This window comes from Triturus cristatus, chromosome 6 (genome assembly GCF_964204655.1).
Source record: "Triturus cristatus chromosome 6, aTriCri1.1, whole genome shotgun sequence".
In the NCBI taxonomy this organism is placed as follows: domain Eukaryota; kingdom Metazoa; phylum Chordata; class Amphibia; order Caudata; family Salamandridae; genus Triturus; species Triturus cristatus.
The window spans coordinates 291367247-291381949 of NC_140589.1; the positions used below are offsets into that span (position 1 = coordinate 291367247).

Consider the following 14703-nt stretch of genomic DNA (forward strand, 5'->3'; position numbering starts at 1 on the left):
TCTGCTTATCCCCGGAACACAACGAAAAGGACTGTGACGCCTATCGATCGTTTCGATCGAAAAAGACTCTTCATGATCGTCGGCCTCGACGCCACGAGATGCAACACGACACTGGCTCCGTCCCAGACATCTTTGGAGAAGATTCTGGTTTTCATCGTCCAGCTGAAGAAGCCCAGGACTAAGAACTGGTCTCAGTGTCCGAAGCTGACGCCGACATGGAAGAACAGACCATCACTATAGGTCAACGTACCATGAGGCAAAGTTTCCGATGCCCCGCCCTCCAGCTCGACTACAAAACATAAAAACAAGCCTTCTGGCTCGGGCTCGAACCGCCCCCTTCCGGTGCCGAACCAACACCTTCGGCATCGAAACATAAGTCAAAGCATCTGCCGGTCTCTACACCACTGGAACCAAAGGCACCTTCGACACCTAAAACCTCGGAGCCAAAATCATCCACACTAAACTTCTGAGCAGAAACCCTCCACACCGAAACACTCCGCGCCGAAAAGCTCGGAGCCAAAACCGGGCACAACTAAGGGTTCCGAGACGAAACATGCCAAGACCACGCATTCCGACCCAAAACATTAGAGGCCTAAAGACTCTGAGCCAAAATCTTCGACGCCGAAATCGGCGCATAAAGAAAAGGACACTCCGTTCCTCGGTCCGATGAACCACCTTTGGATCCGAAACAAAAGAAACTGGTCAATAACCCTCAAACGGGACACATCCATGCCACTTCCTAAAAACGAAAGCTGGATCTCAGAGGACTGCCCTATCCCTCTCAAGAAAAAGGACATGGGCACTAACCCTTCTCCTCCTTACATTCCACCTCCTCCACAACCTAACTTGATATTACACCATCAAATTCACCACCACTTTCACCTGACCCACAGGACGAAGATTATGGGGATGGGAATATACAGCTGGATGTTGTACAGGATCACGACATGCCACATGACACTGACCCTTGGGAAAATTATCATAGGGAACCAGATCAAGACAACGACCCCGACCTGTTTCCCTCCAGAGCCTCCCCACCTGATGACAACATTGGCTATGTGCAACTTATTAACAGGGCTGCTCAATACCACGGGGTGGAACTACATAAAGAACCTCTAGAAGAGGATTTCCTCTTTGAGACACTAACTCACTTACAAAGGTCTACTCGCACTTTACCAATGCTCAAGGGCATGTTAAAGCACATGGATGAGGTATTTAAAGACCCTGTCAGAGCAAGAATACTCACACCTAGAGTAGACAAAAAATAAAAGCCCGCTCCTACAGATCCGGCTTACATAAAAGGTCAGTTGCCTTTAGACTCTCTTGTAGTGCCCAGCGCCCGCAAGAGAGCTAACTCCCAAACCACAGGTGAGGGCCCCCTCCTTACAAGGAGTCCAAACTCATTGATGCCTCAGGCAAAAAGAGTGGCTTCACAAGCTGCGAATCATTGGCGTATTGCCAACGCTCAGGCTCTGCTAGCACTCTGATAGGGCTCATTATGATGAGTTAAAAAATCTCATGCGACATCTACCAGATGAGTACAAAACAAAAGCTTATGACCTCATTCAGGAAGGTAAGCTCATCACTTACACTTACATTAAATGTGCACTAGACGCAACAGACACAGCAATCCTAGTGCAATACTAGTGTCCTATTGCGTAGACACGCTTGGATTAGAATCTCTGGGTTCAAGCAGGAGGTACAGTCCTCCATACTTAATCAGCCTTTTGATAAGGAGCATCTTTTCGGACCAGCTGTAGATACTGCGCTGGAAAAGATTAAAAAAGACACAGAAACCACAAAGTCTATGGGGGCTTTACAATTGCCTACTAGCAGAGGTTCCTTTCGCCGCTACTTTTAAAGGGGTGGCTCAAAAACAGTTTCTACAGAAAATCCCTTCTCCTCCTACAAGGGTAACAACCAATCCCCCTCTTCCAGAGATTATTTTCGAGGAAGCTACAGAGGAAATAATAATAAGGGAAGAGGCAGAGGTTACTCCACCCACACTTCCCCTGCCAACAAACGGTGACTTCCCTCCACTACCCCGCTGTTATTCCACTCCTGTCAGAGGACGTCTCTCACAATTCCTACCTGTCTGGAATTCAATCACCTCAGACAAGTGGGTACTACAAATTATCCAGTACCGTTCCTTCCGGAACTTACCAGCACTCCACCAACTATTCTTTCACGAGCAGGTGTAATGTCATCAGAACATCTCACCCTTTTAAAACAAGAAGTTCCATCCCTCTTAGAAAAACATGCAATAGAACCAGTCCCATTACATCATCAAGGGACCCGAGTATACTTCCTGTATTTCTTAATTCGAAAAAAGGACGGCTCTCTCAGGCCTATACTAGACCTCAGACAGCTAAATCTTTACATTGTCAGACCACTTCCACATGGTCACCCCCCCAACAGGTGCTCCCACTACTTAAGCATGGCGACTTTCTATCCACTCTGGATTTAAAGTACGCCTACTTACATATTCCCATTCACCCGGCTCACAGGAAATATCTCAGGTTCGTGGAGGACCGACAACATTACCAATCCAAAGTTCTCCCATTCGAGGTAACTACAGCACCCAGAGTCTTCACCAATTGTCTAGCAGTAGTCGCAGCTCATTTAAGACAACACATTCACGTCTTCCTTTACCTCGACGACTGGCTAGTAAAAGCCTGTTCGCGACACAGCTGCCTACGCCTCACTCACAAGACAGTTCAACTGCTTTACGACTTGGGGTTCACTGTAAACCTCACCAAGTCTCACCTCCAGCCATCCAAAATGCAAGTTTATCTAGGAGCTACAATAGACACTTGCAAAGCTCTAGCATACCCCAACCCTGTTAGGATACGCAACATGCAAAATCTAATATCACAATTTCAGCCTCAACACTCACTACCAGCCCGAGTGTTTATGCAATGGATCGGAATGATGGCTTCTTGCATCCTAATTGTTCCTTATGCAAGACTACAAATGTGTCCCCTACAAGAATGTTTAGCATGTCAGTGGAACCAGGCTCAAGGTCAGTTGACCGATCTAGTGTTTGTAGACGGCCGCACCCATTGCTCTCTGCAGTGGTGGAATATACAAAACTATTCCAAGGGGCGGCTATTCGTCGACCCGTTTCCACAGATAGTGCTGATAGCAGATGCATCGCTCACTGGTTGGGGAGCTCATCGTCAAAAATATGCCATTCAGGGAATGTGGACTGTACACCAAAAACAACTCCACATAAACCATCTGGAACTACTAGCAATTTTTTCTAGCAATGAAAGCCTTTCAATTGCATCTAGTAGGCAAAGCTGTCTTAGTTCATACAGACAACATGACAGCAATATACTATATACAAACACAAGGAGGGACACACTCTCTTCAGCTTTCACAACTAGCTCAAAGCATCTGGAAATGGGCCATGCCTCAAAAAATGTAACTCCTTGCAGAACACCTCCCAGGAGTAAACAACCAGATTGCAGATCTGCTCAGTTGTCAAAGACAACGGATACACAAATTGGAACTCCATCCTCAAGTTCTCATCCCATTCTTTCAGATGTGGCGCTACCCAGAAATAGATCTGTTCACCACACACCTCAATGCAAAATGCCCAAGCTTTGCGTCCAGGTATCCACACCCATTGTCCAAAGGCAATGCGCTATGGATGAATTGGTAACGCAGATTTGCTTACGCTTTTCCCCCTGTCCCGCTAATTCCATTAGCAAGCTCAAACCACATTTCCTGACACTGATCCTAGTTGCTCCCACGTGGGCTCAACAACCCTGGTTCACAACCCTGTTGGAACTGTCAGTAGTTCCTCACAAAAAACCACACCTGTCCCCCAGGCTTCTTACTCAGAACCATGGAGAGATAAGACATCCAGATCCCAGTCATCTCAACCTTGCGATCTGGCACCTGAAATCCTAGAGTTTGGCTACCTTAATCTTCCGCCAGACTGCATGAACTTCATTGAAGAAGCTAGATGCCCTACCACAAGAGCATGCTATGCAGCAAAGTGGAAACAATTTGTTATTTACTGTACAGACAATCAAATCAATCCATTAGATGCTTCACTCCAAAACATCATCAGTTATCTTTTACACCTACAATGTTCCAACCTAGCATATACATCTATACGCTTACACCGTGCTGCTACAGCCGCTTACCTACAAAACAGACAGCACTTGTCTTTGTTTCGTGCACCGGCTATCAAAGCATTTATGGAAGGACTCCAAAGAATCATTCCTCCTAGACTTCCACCCTCTCCAGTGTGCAACCTTAATATAGTCCTTACAAGACTCATGGGACCACCATTTGAACCATTGCACAAATGTGAACTACAGTTTCTCACCTGGAAAGTGGCCTTCATTATAGCCATCACATCTCTTAGACGAGTGGGTGAGCTCCAGGCCCTAACTATACAAGAACCATTTTTACAAATACACCAAAACAAAGTGGTTCTTAGGACTAATCCCAAATTTTTACCAAAAGTCGTTTCTGCCTTTCGTATCAACCAATCTGTTGTTACCTGTGTTCTTCCCTCTACCAGATTCAGAGGCAGAGCGGGCTCTTCACAAATTAGATGTAAAAAGAGCCATACTATATTGCATTGAAAGAACTAAACCTTTTAGGAAAACGAAACAACTTTTTGTTGCTTTTGCACCACCGCATAAAGGCAACGTAATATCAAAAGCAGGCATTGCACGGTGGATAGTAAGGTGCATTAAAATATGCTACATTAAAGCTAAGCGCACATTACAATTCCCCCTAGGGTGCACTCTACACGCAAACTGGGGGCTTCTATAGCATTCTTAGGGAATATACTCTTAGAATACATCTGCAGGGCTGTAACATGGTCTACACCAAACACATTCACAAAGCACTATTGTGTAGATGTGTTAGCAAGACCGCAAGCTAGTGTGGGTCAGGGAGTCTTATGAACACTATTTCAAACCACTGCAACAGCTACAGGTTAGCCACCGCTTGGGAATTAACTGCTGTATAGTCTGTGCTAAAGCATATGATTTACAGCTCATATGCCTCAAACGTAAAATGCTACTTACCCAGTATGCATCTGTTCTTGGCATATAGAGCTGTAGAATCATATGCGCCCACCCGCCTCCTCAGGTACCTTAATCTGTTACAGTATTATCTTACTGAGATACACTATACATGGACATCATGTTACTACTCTTACTAACTCCATCATCACCCTTTATGGCAAAACAATCTGGGGATGGATTTGATGCCCATGCGCACTATCACCTAAAGGAGGAGTCACCAACCTCGTGACTACAAAGACTTCTTCGAAGGAAAACAAAGTGCAAACATCCGGACCCACCACTAGAAGGCGATCTATGCTTAGGCATATGACTCTACAGCTCTATATGCCAAGAACAGATGCATACTGGGTAAGTAGCATTTTCCTTTATTAGTTTTATTTACTCTGTAGCACGTCAATACAGTGAAGCCATATAGGTCAATTCCTCAGACATTTCATTATGCATTGATAATATACAGGCATGGTAGTGGTACAAGCTTAAAATCAAACTGATAACTTTTTCCTTCCCTTCCCCCATGAGTCAGTACCATATAGTATGCGCGAGCTTATTTTGCGGTGTTATCTGCATATCTCCCTTATGTGTGAAAAGGGTTGGGCAGGCACAGAGAAACGTATACGCATGCTGGGCTTTAAAACAGGTACATATCAGGTCTTACTAGCAAGGGAGTTTGCTCTCAAGGGGGTGGATGCTATCTCTGAGACGTGTCTTGTTCAGAGCTGGCAAGGCCCTTCACCAGCGCTTCCTAGGCTCAGCCACATCTATGTTCCCAAGTCCTCTCTTGGCCTTCAGCAGCAATATTCACACCTCACAACCTGCCCACTTCAGAATTTCCCTCCTCCAGACATGTAGGGAGGGACACCCCCCCCGCGCCCCTAGTGACTCCCAATTTCGCGCAATCTCGCGTTTAGCAAGGACAAATGCCAGGTCTTGAATTCAGCTTGTTACTTTAGTCTTAGATGTGTGTGGAAACCACCCCAGTAAACAGTTTTCCAGGGTACGTGGAATCTCCCTCTAGATGGTATCAGCGACTGCTTGCAGAATACCTTCCCAAAGCTCATGGAGTCTCGGACATGCCCAAAACATATGAAGCATGTGTGCCCTTATCAGCTATCTGAAAATGTCTGCCTATGTGCTCCGGGGTCAGGTAGGACCTACGCAGGACATAATGAGTTTGAAGCGTGCATTTCTGGAAACTTTAGGCGCTCTAGCTAATATGTTGTCCCAGTCCTTTATTGTGATAGGGGTGTCCAGATCACTGAGAACGTATCTTCTCCAATGGGCATTGCTGGTCCGCATTCAGTGCTCGATAGAGGCAAGAGACTGCTTTCACAGTGCCCGCAGAAAGAGCCATGTAATAGCAGCTCTGCTGCGATGGGGGCTCAACAGTCCCCATGCGCCAGTGCTTGCGTATTGTTGTCATGAGTGCTCTAGGGAGTAAGAACTGCCCACGAGGTAGGTCAAATTCCTCATAAAATTCCTCAAAGGGGAGTAATTCTGTATCCCTGTAATGATCACCCATCTTTGTCACCCCAGCCTCAACCCAGACATCCAGATCCCTCCAATTGCCCCCATGTGGAAGCGATGTCCGCATGTTTAGCGGTAATTCAGGGGAATAAGGAGTTCTAACTCTCATTTTCTGTAACCCTCGGCGCCAGCACCTAGCTTGTACTTTAAACTCACTTGAATCCAGCCACCTCACCTTCCGTCCAGAGAAGGAACCAAACTCCTTTAGTAGAGAGCAGGCTTCCCTTAGATCTTCCTTCCCATCATTCAGGAAGAGTAGCAAATCGTCAGCGTACAGCACAATTTGATGCTCAATACGACCTTTTGCTCAACCTCCTATAAGATTGTCCAGACCTGGCCACAGTCGCCAATGGCTCCTTAGCAATAGGGAAGAGCAGTGGGAGAGAGGGCATCCCTGACTGGTTCCCCGTTCCACTACCCATCTCCCCGAAATAGTCCTCCGCGTGCGCACTCTAGCAGTAGGTCTAGCGTAAAGTAACCGGGTTCATTCGCTGAATCCACCGCCCAGTCCCAAACATGCAATAACTTACAAGTAGCCCCACTCCAGGCTATCAAATGCTTTTTCTATGTCCACCGCGGAGATCTATGCATCACCCTGATCAGTCTGTCCTGCCTGTATAATGGCTAGTAATCGCCGAATATTGCCCGCCGTGTCGTGGTCCAGGATAAATCCTGCCTGCTGTATGTGAATCATTTTAGTCATCACTGGCAAAAGGCGGGTGGTCAAAATCTTACTCGGGCTTTTGTAGTCGATATTAAGCATCGACAACAAGCGGTAGGGCAACCTGCCATGTGTACGTTTACATGGTTTCAAATTGGGACTATTACGGCTTCTCTGGTAGTGTCCTGCCAAAGGCCAGCCTCCTTGGCTCCTGCATACAGGGCCACCAGCCGAGGCATCAGCTCCACAAGGTACGCCACATGCCTGGGGTTTTGTTGCGCACCTTATGCTTAAGGGCAGCGGCAATCTCCTGCGAAGTGATGTCTTCCCCGAGGTTTTCCGCTTCATCAGCCGTAATCCGCAGCAAAGGCAATAGATGCCCGCATTCCTTCCAGGTTGCATATCGGAGAGCTAGTATACAATGTCGAATAGAAACCCGTGAATGTTATTTATCCCCTCCTGCGAATATATATTCTAACGCCATCCTCATCTTCTAATTTCTCTATTGTCGAGCCGCCTTTATCTGGGTTAGCCATCCACGCCAATAGTGAACCGGGTTTATCTCACTCGGCGTGTAACTTGTCAATGTACTGCTTGTAGTCAAAGCATCGTAATCGTTCTCCCTGTGCTGCCACAGCTCTGGCCGCCAAGAGGTCGGGCTGGAGCTCCGGGCGGCACAGACGCCGGGTTGCCACATCTCTGAAGAGTTCCTCAGCAGTTTCAACGCCGCCGAATAGTGAGTGTCGAACCCCGATCGATTCCGCTATGCAGTATTCACGCATCACCACCTTAAAGGAGTCCCATTCCACCTGGGGGAAGGATGCCGTATCCGTGTTATCAGTAAAATATTGGTTATCCTAGTCCTAATCGTCTCACAGAAGAAGTGGTCTTCCAGCCATGTAGGGCCTGGGTGGGGACCATCTGAGCTGTATTATAATCAGCACATTTTAGCTTGAGTTTGTTCTGCAAAACTTGTTGGTTGAAGATGTGCAGGGGGGGAAGTGATGGAAACAACTTCCATCCTAGACAAGATGGTGATTTACACATAAATGTGCCATAACTAATTAATATACATTAGAAAAGCACACTTCTACATGTCATAGGAAATGTGTTAAAAACCAGTCATATTATATCAGACAAGAAATGTAAATGTGTATATTTAATTGAATAATCCACATGCACAAAAATATAAACCCATAAAAATCTCTAACATAACCATTACTGCAGAGCAAGCTGGATGTGTACTCCAGAGCTTTTGAGTCTAGATGAGTTGTTGTGACTTTTTATAATGTCCCTACGTAATACGCACTATATATATGTATCATAAAGTTCTACTTTCGGATACTCAATGTTTGCACTTCAAACGCCCTTATTTTACTCTTTGGTGTTGTCCTACTTTTCTTTTGTAAGAACATATCTTTGTCAGAATATTAACTTTTCTAAGTATGAGAGGGATTACTCTTGCCAGAGTCCAGTGCATAAAGAATATTTAGTTTCTTGATTCATCCAGGTTGCAACTGAAGTGGTCACGTTAAATGTCTCCACTAAGAGTAAACATGATGCTTTGACAAGTCAAACCATCTGAGATGATTCTACCATTTTAGTCAACATAGAGATTACATTAGATCCTTAAAACTCCAGGGCTGGAGAAACGCACAAACTTTATTTTGTGTTTTATATTTAGGTTTTCTTACTCTAGTGTTTGCAACATGTAGTTTCTTCTGTCCTGTTTGTACAAATAAGCTCACTTAAATGTTTCCGGTAGTTGGCAGTAAATCGTGTAATTACATATTGATTGCATTTATTTTAATGCCACTGTGTCACCTTGCCCTCACTTGAGATTAAATATATATCTTAGTGTTTTCATATATTGCACCAGAAGCATTTTACATCCGCCAATCCATAACAGCACACACTCTGCAAAATGCTTGTAATAGCCAAGTAAATACCTGAATTACATTAGCTAGAACATGCAGGAGATTGTAACCTACATATTCCCATCATCAAACACTCTCAGGTATGCCCTCAAAGTTATTAGCAAACATTATGTTAATGCCATAAAACATCAAAGTAGGTCAATAAATTAATGCTGAATGTTTCATTTGGGGTGATTACCGTAATATGTTAACACTGTATGTATGCATTTCTCTTTAAACATTTTTTGTTAACAAATAAATACGTCTTCTTTTTGTAGGGAATACAGAAGTAGATTCACCAGTGAAGAGACCCTTATGTTCTGTATGAGAGTAATGGTTGGGGTCATTATTCTCTATGACCACGTGCATCCTGTTGGAGCCTTCTGTAAGACTTCCAAGATGGATGTAAGATACTATTACTCTTGACACCTTTTTTGCATGTTTTAAGGGTTTTTGTTTCATGCGTTTGTCATTAGAGATTGTTGCCAGCAGGCTTCTCTCGAGGCATGTTTGACTTGTGCTCAGTGGACTCAACCAGCGCCATGAATAATGAGGAAAAACCAGTTCAAAAGACGTAATGTGGACTTGATGGTCATTTATGCAATTAAATATCTGTATTGTGTTGATCTGTCGGCTGTTATGCTAGAGTTGGAAAACCTGTTATCTTTATCTTTCACCACCACAATCCAAACATCAGTAGCATTACTTGTTGTGTGCAGTACTTAGAAGCAGAAAACTGTAGTATAGAGCAGTATATCTAAACAAACCAATATTTATTAATTGACTGTTTCAGTGGGTCGAAGGCATGGTTTCTTCAAATTAAACAGAAGCATTGCTATTCTCACATTTGATTTGCATTACATATATCAACTACTTCTGCACGCTTGCCACTGTGTTCCTTGTATACAGGTTTCATCTTGCTGTTAGAACTTTGTTGCCCTGTATAGAATATTATTTTGGTTTAAAATCTTTGCTTAATATCCTTCAGCCGTTTGAAATCTGGCCTAATTTCGGATGTTCATGTTAAATTGTTCATGCTGTGCCACTCTGAGCGAAACCTAAAAAAACTGGATCAGTGTCCGTATGATCAACTATACCTAAATTTGGTTTTAGTCTCATTTATAGACATGAGACAATACAGGAGGTGTGGTTCCCCCCCTTTTACCCCTTCCCCGGGTGTGGCACATCTCGAGCTGCTGGCCATACACATCGCTCTCAGGGCCTTTCTTCAAGTCAATTTGGGCAAAGTAGTCCTTATCAAGACAGACATGACCACCATGTTTTGCCTTCAGATGCAGGGAGGCACGCGTTGTCCCCCTCTCTCTGAGCTAGCGAAGGAGAACTGGCACTGGATGGCAAGTGTTCTCCCCCTCGATATGAGCTAGCGAGTGAGAACTGGCACCTTCTGGTGGAGTGCCTTCCGAGAGTGAATACCCCCTGGCAGACCTACTCAGAAGGGTGCATCAACAAATCCTTAACTTGGAATTCCACCCACAAGTCCTACTCCCTTACTTCCAGTGCTGGGACACCCAACAGATAGACCTGTTTGCCACTCCGAAAATGCAAAATTCCCTAACTCAGTCCACCAAGTCCATGGGCAATGCACTGTGCATGAACTGGTCCGGGATATTTGCCTACGCTCTTCTGCCTCTCCCATCTTTTGCTTATGAGGTAAGGAAGGAAGATGAGGCAACCATCTCTAACACTCATTCTGGTGGCTCCACATGGGCCAGATAGATGTTGTACTCCACACTCCTCGAGCTGTCCATCAGCCCCCAGACCAAGCGCCCCAAGAGGCCAGACTTTCTCACACATGCCTAAAGCAAGATCAGCCACCCAGGCAGCTCAATGTAGCAAACTGGCACCCTCGGTCTTAGAATTCAGTTACTTGATCCTCCAGCAAAATTGAAGCATTTTGCCCACTATTGCATCTCCAATCACCTGGACCTAAACCCAGTGTTGAGCACACTATTTGTATCTTCTCAGACTACAACTGTCCAGACTCCCCTATACTTCTATATGGTATGCAATCTAGCTGCAGTGGCAGCATAGATACAAAACACAGAACACACCTCCCTCTTTCATATCCCAGTAAACAAAGCCTTCATGGATGCCTCAAGCGGTCATCCCTCCCATAGTCTTCCCTGCCCCAGCATGGAACTTCAGGTGGTCCCTACCAGAGTCTTGGGACCTCATCTTCGCATTCTTGCAGCTTGACAATTGTCTTGAAGATTCCTCGCAATGTATTTGAATGCAGCACTTCAAAATGACAACCGTACAAGAAGTAATCCTGCAGCTGCGAGAAGGGGACTACATGGCAACAATAGAAGTAAAGGACGCCTATCTGCACGCCCCCTGGTAATCAAGGAACACAAGAGATACTTCGGGTTAATCCATGAGGAGATACACTACCCATTCAAGCTTTTGCCTTTTGAAATAAAATCAGCACCAAGGGTTTTCCCAAAGTGCTTAGCAGCAGTAACAACATCCCTAAGAAGGAGGAGAATCCACATCTATCCCTATCTAGAAGGCTGGTTGGTGAAGGCAGATTCAAAACAAAGATGTCACACACACATTCAGCAGGTGATCACAATGCTACAAGGATTAGGTTTCTCCATAAACTACATAAAATCCTCAGCCAAACCAGAACAGGAAAATGTCTTCCTACGAGCAAGATCATGAACACCAGAATGACACCGGCATACCTGAACCAAAGGAGGATACAGGCAATCAAAGAGCAAACTCACCTTTACCAGAAGGGACAGTCTCTGACAGTGAGGACAATTACGAAACTAACGGGCATGATGGCATCGTGCATCCCCCCTCATTACCCGTGCTCGTTTACACATGCACCCTCTACAGGAATGGCTTTGCAACAGTTGGTCACAAACCACAGGGAGTTGAAAGGATCTAGTGGTTGTAACAGAGGGTACAGAAGGAGATACAATGGTGGGCATAACACTAGGCAGACCATTCCAATCACCAGCTCTATCAGTGACCATCACAACAGATGCATCCCACAGGGGCTAGGAAGTGAACTCAGGAAACTGAAAAATATGGGGTCAGTGGAATGAGACAGATTCCATAAAACATATCAACTTCCTAGAGATGAAGCTGAGTTGCAGACACTGAAAGCATTCCAAGCCCACATTGCAGGTAAGTCTGTATTGATCCAAATGGACAAGACAACGTTTTACCTCAAAAAATGGGGAGGAACAAAATAATTTACCTTAAGCAAACTAGCTCAGGATATATGGCAATGGGCTATACCAAGGAGAATCAGTCTGCAGACAATTTACCTGCCAAGGAAAGGACAGCACAAAAGCAGATCAGCTCATCAGACAGGAAAGCAGTTCACATGAATGGGTAATAAAGGAGTCTGCAAAAGGTCTTCAACCTCTGTGGGACACCAAGTATAGAACTATTTGCAACAGCAGAGAACAGAAAATGCCAATTCTTCACCTCCAGGTTTCAACACCACCTTTCAAAGGGGAGTGCCCTGTCGCTAAACTGGTCAGGGGCATTTGCATACTCTTTTTCTCCAATCTCTCTAATACAAAAGGTACAAACCTGGTAGTCAAGCCTTCTCAAACTGTCTAGGGGGCAGATGATCAAATTGAAGTCAGAAAAGGACCTTCTGACAATGCAGAGGTGTAAGATATTTCACCTGGAACCAGCAACAGTCAGCCTAGCAGCCTGGCGCCTGAGTACTTATAGCATGGACATTTTAGCTTACCACAAAGAATAATGGAGATACTAAAGGAGGCTTGGAAACCAACCACAACACAGTGCTACGCAGCCAATTAGAAACAGTGCCTCATATGGCGTACGGAGAGCAATACCCTAAATTCAATATCTACACAGGCAACAATGATATTTTATCTTACCCACTTCCCAGATAGTAAAAACAACTACCCAGGCCTCAAGGTGCAGTTGGCAGCAATTGTAGCTTACACCGCGGCAGCATCATGTAAAAGTTTTTTTTACATCACCAGTCATCAAAAGGTTCCTAGAAGGTTCCAAAAGAATTGCACCTCCAAGGAAGGCTCCAGCCCTTATGTGGAGCTTAAACACAGTTCTAACACAGCTGATGACAGAACCGTTCTAACCCATGCACAAGGCAGAACTCCGATCTATCACAATAAAGCATGCTTTTTTAATTGCAGTAACATCACTACGGAGAGTAAGTGAACTACAAGCATTAAATATTGAGGATTCATACATGCAAATCCACAAGGACAAGATTAGCCTAAGGACCAACTCTCTGTTCCTACCCAAGGTGGTAAGCAAATTCCACATAATTCAAAGCATCCAGCTACCAATTTTCTTGAGAAAACCCACAAACACAACTAGCAAGAAGCCTTCATACCCTGGATGTAAGCAGAACCTTACTATACTATCTAAAGGAGTCAAAACAGTTTCGTAAAGGGAATCTAGTGTTTGTCTCTTATTCTACGTCCAACAAAGGTGCACCTGTGACAAAGGGGAAAATTGCACATTGGATTGTAGAAGCAATTCAGGTATGCTATTCCTCAGCGGTAAAAACATTTAACTCTTGACCAATAGCTCACTCGACAAGGAAAAAAGGGCAACCCTATCATTTATGGCCAAAGTGCCAATAGACCCTCTATGTGCAGCCGCAACATGGGCATCTCCACACACCTTTACCCAGCATTATTGTGTGGATATGTAGATGACCAAGGAAACTCAGGTGGGACAAAAGTACATCAACACCTGTTCACAAAGTTTTCCACATCTCACCCTAACCATCCCAGGGAAGGGGAAACCGCTACATAATCTAATCTACTGCACAGCATGTGAATCCAGAAAATAATTCATGCTGCAAAACTAAATGGTTACTTACCAGTAGGAGTAGTTTTGCAGTTAGAACATTTTTCTGAATTCACATGCGAACCACCCACCTCCCCAGAGATGAGGAAAGCAAACAGGTGGGAGAAGAAATCTGGTAAAAGGAAAAAGAAAGACTTAAAACAAGAAAAGTGAAGACCTACCCTTATTTACAAGGGAAAGGACAAAAAAGAATCCGATGATGGGTACCACGCACAGGAACTTCCGGGGTGCCTTCTGACGTCACAGAAGGGATGGACCTAGCACCAAATGGTGGTCAACACCCACAACAAACAAAAAAGGAAACCGAGAAAATTCGGACCAACCCACTAGATGGCAGGAAATGGATAGAATGTGTATCCAGCAAACTCTTCAAGCTGCAAATCTACTACTACTGGTAAGTAACCATTGTGTTATATTGCCAGAAAATGGTCAACTCTTTATTATCCTTTGAAAGACCTTGGAAGAAAAGAACAAGGATTTGAGAAAAATGTGTAGTATATGAGCTCTAATTTTTGTGTGTTTGTAGAAAGCTTAGTGCTAGTCTGTTTGTAGGTTGAGCCTGCAGGCGCCACATCTGCGCTATTGCTTGGCGACAACCTGTTGTGTAAAAAAAAAAAAAAACAAGCTTTGGCAAAGCCAATAGGTCTCGCATTTGAGCCCTAATGGCTTTCCTAATGTTTCTAGCCATGCTATACTG

The 14703-nt window shown here is 44.6% G+C and overlaps 1 protein-coding gene across 16 annotated transcripts in view; it reads left to right on the plus strand.

The window, feature by feature from the left end:
* The window catches only part of LOC146816773 (CYFIP-related Rac1 interactor A), a 300974-nt gene that overhangs the window by 240734 nt on the left and 45537 nt on the right, over window positions 1-14703 (plus strand). For all 16 annotated transcript variants that reach the window (XM_085610657.1, XM_085610663.1, XM_085610648.1 and 13 more), the window contains one exon: window positions 9434-9560. In XM_085610657.1, coding sequence (XP_085466783.1) covers window positions 9434-9560 — 127 coding nt within the window. The remainder of the gene's footprint in view (window positions 1-9433; window positions 9561-14703) is intronic.